This window comes from Calliopsis andreniformis, chromosome 1 (assembly GCF_051401765.1).
Source record: "Calliopsis andreniformis isolate RMS-2024a chromosome 1, iyCalAndr_principal, whole genome shotgun sequence".
In the NCBI taxonomy this organism is placed as follows: Eukaryota; Metazoa; Arthropoda; class Insecta; order Hymenoptera; family Andrenidae; genus Calliopsis; species Calliopsis andreniformis.
The window spans coordinates 577,989-592,338 of NC_135062.1; the positions used below are offsets into that span (position 1 = coordinate 577,989).

Sequence of the window (14,350 nt, forward strand, 5' to 3'; positions counted from 1 at the left end):
GCCTCATAACAAAAAAATTCAACTTCGTAGACCATAAAGGTCACCTTATGGGGAACTGTAGACGCATTAAAAGCAGAAAAGTAGAAATTCAAGAACTATCAAAAGAAACTGATATAACAGTGTGTATCGAAACATGACTTAAGCCAGAAATCGGTTTCAACATACCTGGTTTTAACTCGTATGGAAAAGATAGATTAGGTAAAAAAAAGGAGTTATACTAATCCTCACTGCCAAACATCTCAATTATGAAATAAACGAAGATATAATAACAGATGGTTCAATATCAGAAACCTGTTGTATACAAATCCATACAAATAAAAAGAATTTAAATATACAGTAGTTGATCGATCGAGAGCCATTTCAGGCACCACGATCGAGAGCTGCAGCTATCCCTACTACTTCATTTGATACGTGCCGCGGCGTAATCAATTTTTGGGAACTTTCGCACTTGAGCTTCACGCCCGAAAACAGTGGGGCCGTAAAAGACAAGGATAGTATTAGGGATTAAGAATAGGAAAAATTAATGTTTCTTATTTGCAAATGGATTTTCATGCAAGTAACACTAATCGATTTCTTCTATTCTCCCGATGAAAATGATATCAAACACGACATGATTCTGATTATTTATAATAAAGATACATAAAACTTGGTATGTAGACAGAAAGGTCGTGCTTGCCTGCATATAAAATGCTATGAAAAGTATTCTAATTTACTAATTTCCTATTATTCACTCTTTTGCTTAAACAAACAGTTTTTGAAAATGAAATAAGTTACAAGCTATTATAGTTTCAAGAACTATTCGAAATATGTAGCAAGTATGTATGTATAGTAGTAAATATCCCGGTTGAAGTTGACAGACTATCCTTATTAAAATTTATTTAGGATCAATGATATATATGACGAATTAGTAAATCGGAGCATGGACGAGTAAGTTCTTTCTTTTCACAAATTAAATTATTAAGTATCTTTGTTATAAATAATCAGAATAATGTCGTGTTTGATATCGTTTTCATCGGGAGAGCACAAGGAATCGATTGGCGTTACTTGTGTGAACATCCGTTTGCAAATAAGAAACTCCAATTTTTCCTATTCTTGATTCTTAGTGCTATCTTTGTTTTGTATGGCGTCGTTGATTTTGGATGGTAAGATCGAGCATCGACGGTCGAGTGAGACTCCTTTGTTTTATTTCTGCTGTCGTGTACCAATTATCTTCGCCGCCGCTCTCGATCGAGCAACTACTGTAGTTCTATGTTATAGGACTTCAGGTACTAAGCTGAAGTCACATAAGTGGGAAACCTCCCTAGATAATATTACAGAACTGGACAAGTACCTAATTCTGGGAGACTTCTACTTAGGGCAGACTTCGTGTCGCAGACGGTTGACAAAGTATCATTATGTGCAGACTTGATGTCACAAACGGCTAAAAAAGAGTTTCTCATAGCAGGTTTTATTTTCATTTTATTACAGCCTGTTTTACAATCTATATTATTACTCTCTATGAACTTCTTCTGTGTTTCTTGATTTTGTGTATCGCAAACCTTACCAAAGGGCCTACGCGAATAAGGAGGTCAAAAGTGCCTCCAAACCAAATTCGACTTGTGATGAGTCATTCGGTAGCTTATCACAAAAAACAAAAAAATTAAAAACGCTGTAAACTGTAAACTGTAAAAATATTTTTACAGTAAATACATATTGTTGTTATTAGTATCCTTAATTTTTTTCAGATTTTTCGGTTTGGTTCGCCATAGTCAAAAAAATCAAATACCGATGTTTTCGGCATTTCTTTCGCGTCAGAGTAACATATACGTCGAATTTTCGTACATTCTTTAAAAGACAAGTGTTTTGTTCAATGTTCAAAACTTCTACACTCAGGAAAATAACATAACAATTACAGAAAGTAAATAAACTCGTCCGATGAAAACTGCCGAGCTCGTTATGTTCCGAAGTGTCGATACAACGTTTTCAGCAGCGTCAATGGCGCAGCGATAAAGCGTCTACCTGCCAATCCGCTACATACTTTTCAACCACAGGCTCGAGCCCCTCTTTGGCCTCATCACTTTTTTATAGTCATTATTATATTTTTTTTCAATGCCTATCCGTGTAATCGGTGTAAACCGATCAACATTTACTTTCAAATGTTTTTTGAAAACATTTCAAAATGTTCACTTATAATACTTTTTCCACAAATAAGTAACGAACAATCAAACATGTACTTCAAAATGTAATTATTGTAAAAAATTGTTATTGGCCAAGAGTGGGCTAGTAGATCTAGAGTGGAATGATTCTTACAGCTTCTTCCGTTAGATACTAAAGCTGTGGTGAACACCTTCTTAGAATCGCTTATAATAAGGAATCTAACGAGGTTCCGGAGAAGGTGTAAGAGAGAGGTTGTTTTAAAGAAACTGTACAATCAGTCAAATTTATGTCGGTCCTTAAAAGGGCTTAGATACGACGTTTATTTGTATCTTTTCCAAACGAGATAGGGGCTCATCCGTGGCGGGCGTCCATGCTGCTGTAGGAGTGGGGTCCCTGGTCCGTACGACGCCGGTCAGCGACGCTGGCGTCTGGAAAAAAAGAATAGCGGTGGAACCGCACCGATAAGTGAGAGTATGGCTATCACGCTATACCTAGTCTTCCCGACTCCAGGCTTCGATAACGAGCCTATCTAGAGGGGGGAGCAATGCCTTGCCGTAACACAAGGTAATGCAGTGGACTGTATTATCGACGTTCCTACGCTAGGAAGAAATTGTCGAGGGGCGAGTGGATAGAGAGGAGGGGGGCCTCTTCTCTTCGCTTTTGCACCTTATAGGAAGGCTCGCTTCGTACGAATCCCGATGAAAGCGGTGATTCGCGAGCGGGGGGACACGCTATAGCTAGCAATTGCTAATTCTGGTGGCTGATGACAGCCAGAGGCTCTACGACGTGCCGTTCACCTCACCGTGTGCATCAATTCGTCACACAGAGGTTGCTGCTAAACGGGGTGGTAGAGCGCGAGTAACGCAGAGGTGATAAGCACGTACATTAACTCTCCCTATTGTATGCCGTCACTCAGTGATCAACCCGGGTGCGCCCTTGTTGTTCCTTGACAAGAACGCAAATCTCTATGAAATGTCACCTTTTGGCGAACTAGGTGCTGTGTCGTACATATAATACGTATTAAATCGAGCAGAGCTGCTCACTAGTCGCACGGAACTGACGTTCAGCTATAATGCAAGTGTAGAATTTCAAGCGTCTGGCGACCAAACTACTTGAAATCGTGAAAACTGGCAATGCTGATGTTGCTTAACGACTTGGCGAATTGACTGGCGCAAGACTCACTACCGAAAGACGTCTGCTGTGGGAACCGCGCGTGTCTCCGCAAAACGCGAAACACGCTGATTTTGCCGCTACGCGGTGCTCGCCAATTATTTTTTGTACCTTTCTAATGTGATACGATTCACTTTCTCTCTCCTTCAGGATCCGATGTCCCCACTCGACGTCGGGCCTAGAGTTCAAAACCGTTGCTCGACAAGGCTCACCTTGTTTGAACTTCAATTGTAATGATTAAAAACGAGTCATACGACAATTTACCGTGTTTGTTATTAGTGCAACGGAATGTCCTACCGAAGGCAACCTTTGGTCGGTCAAATATGCTAACAGACCTCGAATCTCACGGACGAGCCAAATTTGTCGAGCCACATTTTTCGAAGAGAGCTGGAGAGAAAGAGAAAGATTGATTTAAAAGAACACTAGAAATAACAGCAAAATATACAATTAAGGTTGTAATTCGATCATAATGTATGTGATATGAATTTAAGTGACAATATATATGACAAGAAAAACGGAATCGTGAAAAAAACTCCAAACTATTTTTATAGATGTTTCAGATTAAAATATTTTAAAATGTTTTTAAAAAACATATAAAAGTAAATGTTGATCATTATTAGATGATTAGGTATTAAAAATATGTATAATAATGAGTATAAAAAATGATGAGGCCAAAGAAAGGCCCCAAACCTGTGCCTGAAAAGTATGCATTGGTCTACAAGGTAGACGCTTTGTCGCTGCGCCATTGACGCTGTTGGAAACGTTGTATCGACACTTCGGAACATACCGAGCTCGGCAGTTTTCATCGGACGAGTTTATTTACTTTCTGTAATTGTTGTTATTTTCCTGAGTGTAGAAGTTTTGAACATTGAACAAAACACTTGTCTTTTAAAGAATGTTCGAAAATTCGACGTATATGTTACTCTGACGTGACAGAAATGACGAAAATGTCGGTTTTTGATTATTTTGACTATGACGCATCAAACCGAAAAATCTGAAAAAATCAGAGTCACTAGTGAGGTAAATGACGTGGAGATTAATAATTAAACACTATGTACCTATCACTAATATTTATTTATACTATTTACAAGATGATTCAAATAGAATCTATGAAAAGTAATGTTACTTTTCATGAACCGACCCTTGCGTTAAGGGCAGCGCAGTCGAATCGTTTGGTGTTTGACTCTCGAAAGGCAACGACGGAATGCCCACTCTGGTCCGCAATCCTTGTCTCCGTAAGGAAAAACCATGTCGTAAACCAGAGTGAGACTTTCCAGACCCGAGAAACAATTTTTTCCCAAACATCTTGACTGATCCTTGCACATGGCTGCAAGCACTTCAAGGCCCAAGGCCTTTCCTTTAGCAATTCGTAGGCCCTAAATGGCTAACAGCCGTGCGCGTTCGCTCGACCCAACTACCTGGTCGAGTACGCCACACTAGTAACAACAATATGTATTTACTGTAAAAATATGATTGTAGTTCTGAGATTGCTTCAATGCGAAATCCGCATTTTTTGGCATTTTTTCCCGTTTTCTATTTTTCACGGCTTCAATTATCGATTTAAAAATCTTAAAAAGTTCTACAACATGTATGTTGGTGTCTGAAATATCTCTGATTTTTTGTCGAATTTTTTATTCAATAGGGAACATGTAATTTCCAAAAAACCTGATTTTCTATTTACCCACATTACTACCCCCCAGGTTGAGATAGAGGGTTGAAAATTGGCACAAACTAGTTTTTTGGGATAAGCTATCGAATGGCTCATCCCAAATCGAATTTGGTTTGGAGACACTTTTGACCTCCTTATACCGCTAGGCCCTTTCATAAAAAATTTTGAGGATCTCGCCGAAAAGTCACCTTCCGAGTTAGAAAGTGAAAATATCTAATACTCAAAAGACTGCGTGTGGCTCGTGCCGTTTGCCGTTGACTTGGACCTTGGACCTAAACGTTGCAAGTTTCCTTCCGAAGCGGCCCGAACCACCGAGATCACTTACTGTTCGAGCCTCACAATTTCGCTCGGAACTACATTTTACGGGACTTCTTGAGGAACATGAACGACACATGCGGCTCGCATGATAGCATATTATAGTGGATGGGCAAATTCTCAATAATTCACATGCCATCTGAATGTCACGGGCCTCCTGATCAATCGTCGTCTGCTATGCACCAGCAGAACTAAACTTGTCACTTTTTTACCCTGTTTTATCCCTAACCTGACAAAAAGTATTGCCGACGCGGGAATACACTTTCTGTTTTTATATTAAAAGATTACGAGCTGGGAAAGGGCTTATTCGATAGAGGAAGGTTCAATCGAGAGCGCCCGAGTCATGATTTAGCTCTGAACAATCTTTAAATTACCTAAAAATGAACCTAAGAATTCCCTAAAAATTACCTGGTCTTTGATTTCATGTATGTGAATTGTCGATTTTTACTTTTACTTTGAACACTCATATTACTGAATATCAGTAGAATCTGGCTAAGTCATGACTAGAACAATCTCGACTGAACCGTTCTCTATCGAGTGAACTCTTTCGGAGCTCAACATTTTTGAATATAAGGACGGAAAGTGTAGTTCCATAAACCGCTGTTTTTATCTAATTTTGTCGTTAATATCACCACTCTGACATATCCGGGTCTACACCCTTAACACTTTCACGTCCGAATGGTGAGCAAAAATTTTCTTCTGTGTCGCCGGAACGTGGCGCGAATTGGCACTACGTTAATGTCAACGACAAATAACAACCGGTTGGTCAATAAAATATAATAAGTTCCGATTTTATAAGTAAATATAATTCGAATTATATCATATTTGATATAATTTTAATCAGAAAAATTTCAGGAATATGTTAACAACAATTGCGTGCAAAAAGAACCAAAAATAATACATTTTCAGACCACGGGGCACGTGGTCACCGGGCGGATAGTGAAGGAGGTGCCGACTCAGTCGAATGCCGAGTTCGATAATAGAATAAGGGAAGCCAGGCGGTTATTAATAATGAATTTATTGTTTCTCCTGTACGGCGTAACGTGAGGGGGCGTGGTGGGGCGGATGTCGGAGACGATGCTCCACACTCCACGGTTTAGTACAATTCGTAGCGAAGGGAGAACGGCAGAATCAGAGTTGGTAGTGGCGCTGCAGGTTCACGCCGGTTACACCACCTGTTTGGCCTTGGCTGAGGAGCCCGTCGCCCGTGATCCATCGGAATACTCCGCGTGGGTAATCACGAAGGCTCAAGGATGGTCAACGCGGAGATTGCTCTCCTGTTAGGACCGGCGATTAAACGGGTATTCCGTCATTGAGCGGTATACGTGACCTTAACGAACCCCGTGGAGGAGTTAGGGTTACATACAAAAAACAGAGAGAGAGAGAGAGAGATCTAATTCATAATGCTCGGTTCGATTATCGGTCGCTATGTGTTCGCTAAGGCAACTGGAAGCTCTCCCCGTTCGGCGCTCTCGCTGCGCCTTATATGGTCTAAGTGTCGTGAGTTTCAACATTTTTGCCGTTGCATTAGTATTGTCTCTCACAGATAGTCATTTCCGGCCCATATTTACGCTGTTCGGCGGTCGAACCTTTGTGTCGCAACTGCCGCCGCTTTAATCACTTCAATGGCTCCAAAATTAATTATCTTCGTGGTGGAGATAAAACTTTCACATTTAACGCATAGGATTTTTTCACATTTATCGAGAAAATATTGTACCTCTGATTAAGGTTAGTTGCATTAGACTGCGAATATTGATGAAAATTCCTATTTTCATAAGCACAATTAGAGAAATGGAACCTAATGACAAATTTATTTCACCCTCCAGATATTACAGGTTATATAGAACTTTCGATATTTTCTACATTTTTTTTTTGCATATTATATAAATACAATAAATTTACCATAAATGCATGAAGATCTACAGTCTACTTATAATTGTCTTAAAAACTAAAATTTCTTTGTCCTAATCATACCGAAGTAAAAGTGAAATTAACGGAGTTTTTCATTTTTCCGATTAAAGTGGCATAAAATAATATGAAATCCGGACTACTCCCAATAAAGTTGGCTTTAAATTATGAAAATCTGTTTTTGTTTTTATATAATATCTTGAGGTACAAATAGATTGAGTTGTGTACAGTGCTCACGCAAGAAGAAAGCTAGCTGGGAGAATAGGGGTCAGAAGGGGTCTCATTATTTTGAAAATGTAATCGAAAAGAAGCAAATATTTGAAAATTTCAAGAGAATTTGATAAGTTTATTTTTTTCGATTTTCTATTTTTTATGTCATTTGGTACCTAAGACTGAATATTTTAATTATCCAAAGCGAAAGGGGAGAATTCTTGATAGATTTCGAAATGTAAGCGTTTTTGTAAAACGTGTACAAAGAAATAACTTCACAAGTCCGTGAGAAATACGCGAATAACGTGATAAATCCGCGAGAAATTTTTAAGATTTACAAGATTTAAAAATGTTTTGCAGCCCAGCAGCTGAAGACTATTTCGAGAAACTTCTGTACAGAAAGAGTCTTAATATATAAGTAATATATACTGGTAATATTAAAATCTGTTATTATTATTTTCGCATTGTTAATATTACCCTTTCATTTCAACCGTTTAACATCTTCTGTTTTTGTTTGATATTTTTACAAATAAAATGTTTTATTTTAAATAGTAACTTTATTTTTGTCTATAAGTCGTTTGAATACAAAGTTATTATAGTACTTACTGCATTAAGTTACGGCGTCAAATTGTCCGTATTATCAATAAAATCTCTGTATAAACCGAAAATCAAATATCAAAACAATTTTATAAATATGAGATCGATTTAAAACGTTCCAAACTTTGAAATCGGTCTCTTATAAAATTACGAAAATGTGACTTATCAAATTCCTCCTCTGGGATCTTCAATTTCTATTTGTTACATTACTTTCAAATGTTTTATATTAATTAATATAAAAAAATTTACAGTACGATGAAGATAGAAGGAAGCTTTGTGAACGTGAACGTGTTACTCTCGAAAAACGATACACATTACCAGAATCATCTCATATTATTGTCCATCCTTCTAGAATGGCTAAAAGTGGAAAGTTTGACTGCACTGTCATGTCTTTGAGCGTACTTTTAGATTACAGACCAGAAGATACAAAGGTATATTGATATCTATCTATGTTCTACTACACATGTAACTATGCATTTAAATATACATCTGCTCGGTTAAATTTGAATCACAAAGAACCATTCAAATGTAATAATTATCAGGTTAATGCTTCTGTTTATATTAAATATTGTTCATAAGGAAATGCCACTTCATGAATAAATTATAAATTTATGTCATATAAATGTTTACCTATACTTCAATGCGTAGATAAAAATCTGTTAAAGTTCATTTTTTGACATCTCTGAGTAAACATTCAATGTAGATAAAAATTGATTCAGCTTTGCTATCTGAGTTACTATTTGATTATTTGTTATCTGACTATTAAATGAAACGTTCTAGATTTGTAGCGTAACCAAAAATATTCCATATATATATTTTTCATCGACAATTATCCACATTAAAGGGCCGATATTCGCATTTAAACAGGCTTGTCGGTAAGTCGAAACAAGCCATGTAACACGCAAACACATATAGCATACTTGCGTATGTCTTATTACTTATTTTAAAAATAATTAATATGTAAATATTTGTTTACGCAGATATACGATGAGCGTTAATAGTACTTATGTGTAACGATGAAATTGACGGGAAACAAACCACTGAACGTACATGTTCGACAGTAGACATACTTGATTTAGATGTGGATTTAAATTCAATTGAAATGAATCTAATTTTATGCACTTTGAAATATTCTTCATTGGAAAAATTTTACCAATGTATTGATTGTATTTTTCTAAAGATATTGTAAAAATTTTACCAATGTATTGATTGTATTTTTCTAAAGATATTGTAAAAATTAAGAAAATTAATTGCTATCTTAAACGATACATCGTGACGCACGTAGTATTTCGCCTAATTGTAAGTATTAAGTTTCGACGTCACGCTCGATTATCATAGTGTCTTTATTTCGAGTATTTTCATTATAAGTATTCATTCTCTTTGTTAATTGTTTGAAGAAAATTTTCAAAAAGTGATAATGTTATTCAAATCTAACCAAGCAGATAAGTGTCAAGTTTCAACGGAATACATTTGTAATTGTTGATTCATTCTTTAGGAACATTCCTTTGAGGTATCACTATTCGCAGAACTTTTTAATGAGATGCTGATGCGAGATTTTGGTTTTCGCATTTATCGAGCATTATGCAGTCTTCCTGAAAAACCTAAAGAAAAGGATGAAGATAAGAAGAAGGATAAAAAAGATGATAGAAGGGATGAAAAGAAAGATGATAAGAGGAAAGATGATGAAAAGAAGTGTACTAGAAAAGATGAAAAGAGAGATGATAGGAGAAGGGAAGGAAGTAAAGATAAGAAGGACGAAAAGGACATAAAAAATAGAACTGACGACAGAGATCGAGACAAAGAAAAAAATGATGAAGACGATGATGACGAGGAAGAGGAATCTGATGTAATTACATACTTGTTCATGTAGATATGAGTACACTAGACAGGAGTTTAAATTTTTAACACTTTACTGTGATAATTTTATTTTCTAGGATGATGACTCAGTTAAAGATGGTAAAAAGGATAGAGAACGGGATGGAAGGAAAAGGAAAACAAAATTGTATACCCATGATCCTTACCTACTATTGTCCTTTGTTTATTTCGATCAAACTCATTGCGGATATATATTTGACAAAGATATAGAAGAACTTATTTATACTTTAGGATTGAATTTATCTAGAGCTCAAGTTCGTAAACTAGTACAAAAGGTTGTTACAAGGGATTCTTTGCATTATCGTAAATTAACAGATAAATCAAAAGAAGATGATTCAAAAGAAGAGAAAAAAGATGAAATTGATAAAGGTGATTCTGTAAAAGCAGAAAACGAAGAAGAAATATTACGTTCATTAGCACTTGGTACATTATAAAGTTTCAATAATTTAAGCATTTTTATATGAATATATAATAAAAAGAAATAAATAGATAAATAGAAATAAATTTTTTTTCTTCTTTTTAAGGAAATAAGAAGTTATTACCTGTTTTTGTTGGAAGTGGACCACCATCAAAAAGAGCTCGACGGGAAGATACGATCGCAGAACAATCTGAAGAACCAATTGTACCAGAAGGTTTCATCATGTACAAAGGTTCTTTACTAGACGTGGAAAAACTGATTAATCAGTTGAAAAGGTCAGAAAAGGCTCGTTTAGATACAGAAGAGCGCATGATGGAGTTACAACATGAATTAGTAATAGTAACTGAAAAATCTACAAAACAATCAAATAACGTTAAAGCTCTTTCTGAAGATTTAAAGATGTACAAAGACAAATTAAGGAATACAGATGAAAAATTGAAAAAAGTATCCGTGAGTGTCACTTTTTTCTTCTTTTTTTGAAAAAATAAAATAAAATTAAAAGATATGACTGTGATATTCCTTTTTCTTTTTAGACTGAATGCCATACTTACTTTACGGCAGTAAAAAGTATATATCATATAGCTGCAAAAATGATACAATCGGATACAAAAAAAGTAGAGGTTGTAGAAATACAAGATGAAAAAATTGGCGAAGTAAATGGATCCGAAATTGAAAACAAATTCAAAGGAGATACAAGATGGGGTGAGAACAAAGTTACAGTAAAGAAAGAATTTCCAGAAATAGATAAAGATAAGAAATGTGACAATAAAGTCACAGTTAAGAAAGAGGACACAGAAACTGATAAAGAAAGGAAATAAGAAAATATGTTCTTTATCTACTGTAAGAGATACGAACACACCGATATAGAATTTAAATTGTTTTATTAAGAAGGAAACATGTGCTTAAAAGCGATGCTATAAACCAGTGATGTTCACGAAAAGTGTCCATGGGCGCTTGGCAATGCCCGAAACCGCTCGCGAGTGACCTCCTAGCCCGAGTGACTCCCCCACTTTTTGAGGAACAGCCTAAGAATACTTTCGACGGCTCCCTTCTCTGCTGCTGAAGTCGGCCTTGAAACTGTTCGCGATCGATTTCGGGCATTTTCAGCTGCTTTTGCGCCTGTCTCATAGGTATTTGAGCATCGCTGCTATAGACAGTGGATGGAAAGAAGATTACCCAAGTGGAAGTAAACGACTTTGAAGACTCTGGTTTTATAACTTTTTTCACTCAGTGACAATATGTGGTCAACTTGTGTCTATGTGTATTACGTTAGAGAAAAATTATACGTTTAACTAGTATAAAAATAAGTGATAAAAATAATACAAAATAATACAGATATTATAACGTATCATAACATCGCAATTTTTCGTACGAATTTATCAAATTTTATGAAAATTGACAACACTCTTAACAATTTTTGAGATATCTAATAGGTGACTTTGATCTGCCATGAAGTGCCAGACATTAATAGACAGTAGGTAATCGTAATTTCGAAATAAGTATATTTTACAACATTACTATTATTTGACCAGTGAAAATACTTTCAAGGTATCACATTTTTAGAATAAATTCAATCATCACCAACCTGATAACATAAATCACATAAACTGTGATTTACAAAAAAGGAACACTTTGCATTGAAATCTTTCTCTTCAAATATTTAACATTTATAACTATGGTATCATTGTTTTTTTGCATGGATTATTAATTTTTGAACTTATAATCCTTAAGTGACCTTAGATAAATTTTATTTATCATGGGTACATTTTATATGAGACATCAATCGACACATTCTACAGTAGCGATGATTTTGTATTATGTTGTAAATGTATTTATTGTCTTGTACACAAGAGACAGTATGAAGAAATAAAACCTTTACGCAATATGCATACATATAATATCAGTCATAAAATATACAATATTTTAGAAGTTATTGCTAGCATTATTTACTTGAGCTAAGTACAAAATGAGACCGTTATCTATTTTACGTTTCCTATATTGCTGTAAATACCATCATAAAAACAGTACCTAAGAGTAATTTCAACACCAAAGTATTTCTAGATGATTTAATTGCAAGTGAGTAGCAGTAATGTTATTAAAAAATTGTAAAACCAGCCATCATGTGTGTACGTATTCATTTGTATAATTAACAAGTATAATTTTCATTGACGTTATTTGTCTCAGCATAAATTTTACAGGGTTTTACATATTAATAATAACTTAAAATAAACATCCTAGAAAGACGAGTGCTCATGATGATTCCCATATTAACTATATCGTTGCTCATTACACGTTCCGAATATTAACATAAAAAATATTTTGCAAAAGGAGGCATTCTGCGACATTAATTGTCTCAAGTGTTCTGTTGTCAAAAAATGTACTATATACTATTTTTTATTATAACGACATGCGACGTAGTGGTGTTTTTCCAACATATTATTAGAAAATTATATTGTTGTCACAAAACAAGCCGTTAATATACTAAGACTAAATTTATAAACACGAAACGTTGATGTACGTAAAGTAGAAATGATGAAAATTGTAAAATTCTTGTCTTTGCAAATATAAATTTAAAATATGAGGGTATATACGTATACAAAATAAATTTTAAACAGTCTGCATGATTTTTGTTTACACCTTTATACATATATATATTACATTAAAATATACATAACTATTCTTTTAATAGTCATAAAATTATACATCTATTACAGAAAAATCTAATTCCGTAATATTAATATTAAGCCGTTCATTAAGTTCTGCGGATGTACTGTACTTATAATTTATAACGATTGTGGATTGTTTCTCATAGATTGGCTATCCTCTTATAAGAAAACGTTCTGAGCCTCAGTCTGTCAGTGAGAAGCATTCAGTTGTTTTAATTAAAAACAGGAAAAGAAGCATGTTCGGAATTGCATTGTGCTGGCTTTTAATTTGAAAGAAAAAGTGATGGCAGGTACAAAATGATTTACTGAAGATGTTCATAATGAGCGCACTACTATATCTGCAGATATGTGCGACAGGTGGTTTAAGTGAACGACCAGCAGAAATAAAAACAGGTGATTTGTTACTATAGTTGAAAGACGACCCTAGTCACCCAGTGAGCTTACAAAGCAGAGCTCTTAAAAAAGTGCAATTTTGAATTGATACAGAACAAATTGTGAACGTATTAGTTTCAAACAAACTTTAATATAAAATTCGCAGATCTTAATAAAGAACCTAATATTAATGTGTACACGATTTCTAAAGTTGGAATCAGCGACATATGTTGATGACGATCATCTTTTTTTCTCGCGCAGATTTTCCTTCCACGTTGCTTCACGTGAACGCCATACAGCATACAGAACTGGATTTTAAATTGCATTTGTCGTAATCTAACAAAATAATGAAACTACCACAAAGCATGAATCATTTGAAAAAAACAATTTAAGATATTAGGGGCAACAATCTATTGAAATCATTGGCAAACGCTAAGTGCAGGAATTTAATCTTCTGCCAAAACTTTGTCAATAGTGTGGTCCCAACAAATATCACTTCTAATCTTATTTCTACCACTATAGTGTATCTCCTGTATTTTTGACGCTACTTGCACATGCTACACGAAAATCATTTCACCCTATGAAGTGCGTCTTCATTTTATGACAAGAAATAAATTGACAAAAATTATATGCTGCAGTTAGTAGTTTTTTTTAGCTAAAAAGTACTTTTAGTGGACTCTTCCATAATGAAATTCAATTATTCTAAACACAGGGTTATTACTGTAGGCAATTTAGAAAGTAAGGGGAAACTTAGGTTACGACAGAGGTGCGATGGCTAGATTGGGGAGCAGATGTAAATTTATGAGGAGAACGTGACTCCCGATAAATTTAAGAATTCGGGAACGATTTATGCGTTTAGCGTTTTATTATGAAGGATATTCGAATTTGGCGGGGTCCGTTAGACTGCTCATAAAACATCTACATCCCAGGCAGGGCCTTAGGTAGCCGACGGGAGTCCGGGTGGATGTACCCCACGCGATCGACGTTCCTTCACTCCACCCACTCCGGAGGGCG

The 14,350-nt window shown here is 35.4% G+C and overlaps 1 protein-coding gene across 2 annotated transcripts in view; it reads left to right on the forward strand.

Annotated features, from left to right (window-relative positions):
- Positions 1-12,915, forward strand: part of LOC143186858 (cell division cycle and apoptosis regulator protein 1) — a 94,047-nt gene extending 81,132 nt beyond the window's left edge. For both annotated transcript variants that reach the window (XM_076390712.1, XM_076390799.1), the window contains 5 exons: positions 8,257-8,436; positions 9,501-9,851; positions 9,940-10,303; positions 10,405-10,748; positions 10,832-12,915. In XM_076390712.1, coding sequence (XP_076246827.1) covers positions 8,257-8,436; positions 9,501-9,851; positions 9,940-10,303; positions 10,405-10,748; positions 10,832-11,116 — 1,524 coding nt within the window. In that variant the 3' untranslated portion in view covers positions 11,117-12,915. The remainder of the gene's footprint in view (positions 1-8,256; positions 8,437-9,500; positions 9,852-9,939; positions 10,304-10,404; positions 10,749-10,831) is intronic.
- Positions 12,916-14,350: the final 1,435 nt, after the last annotated feature.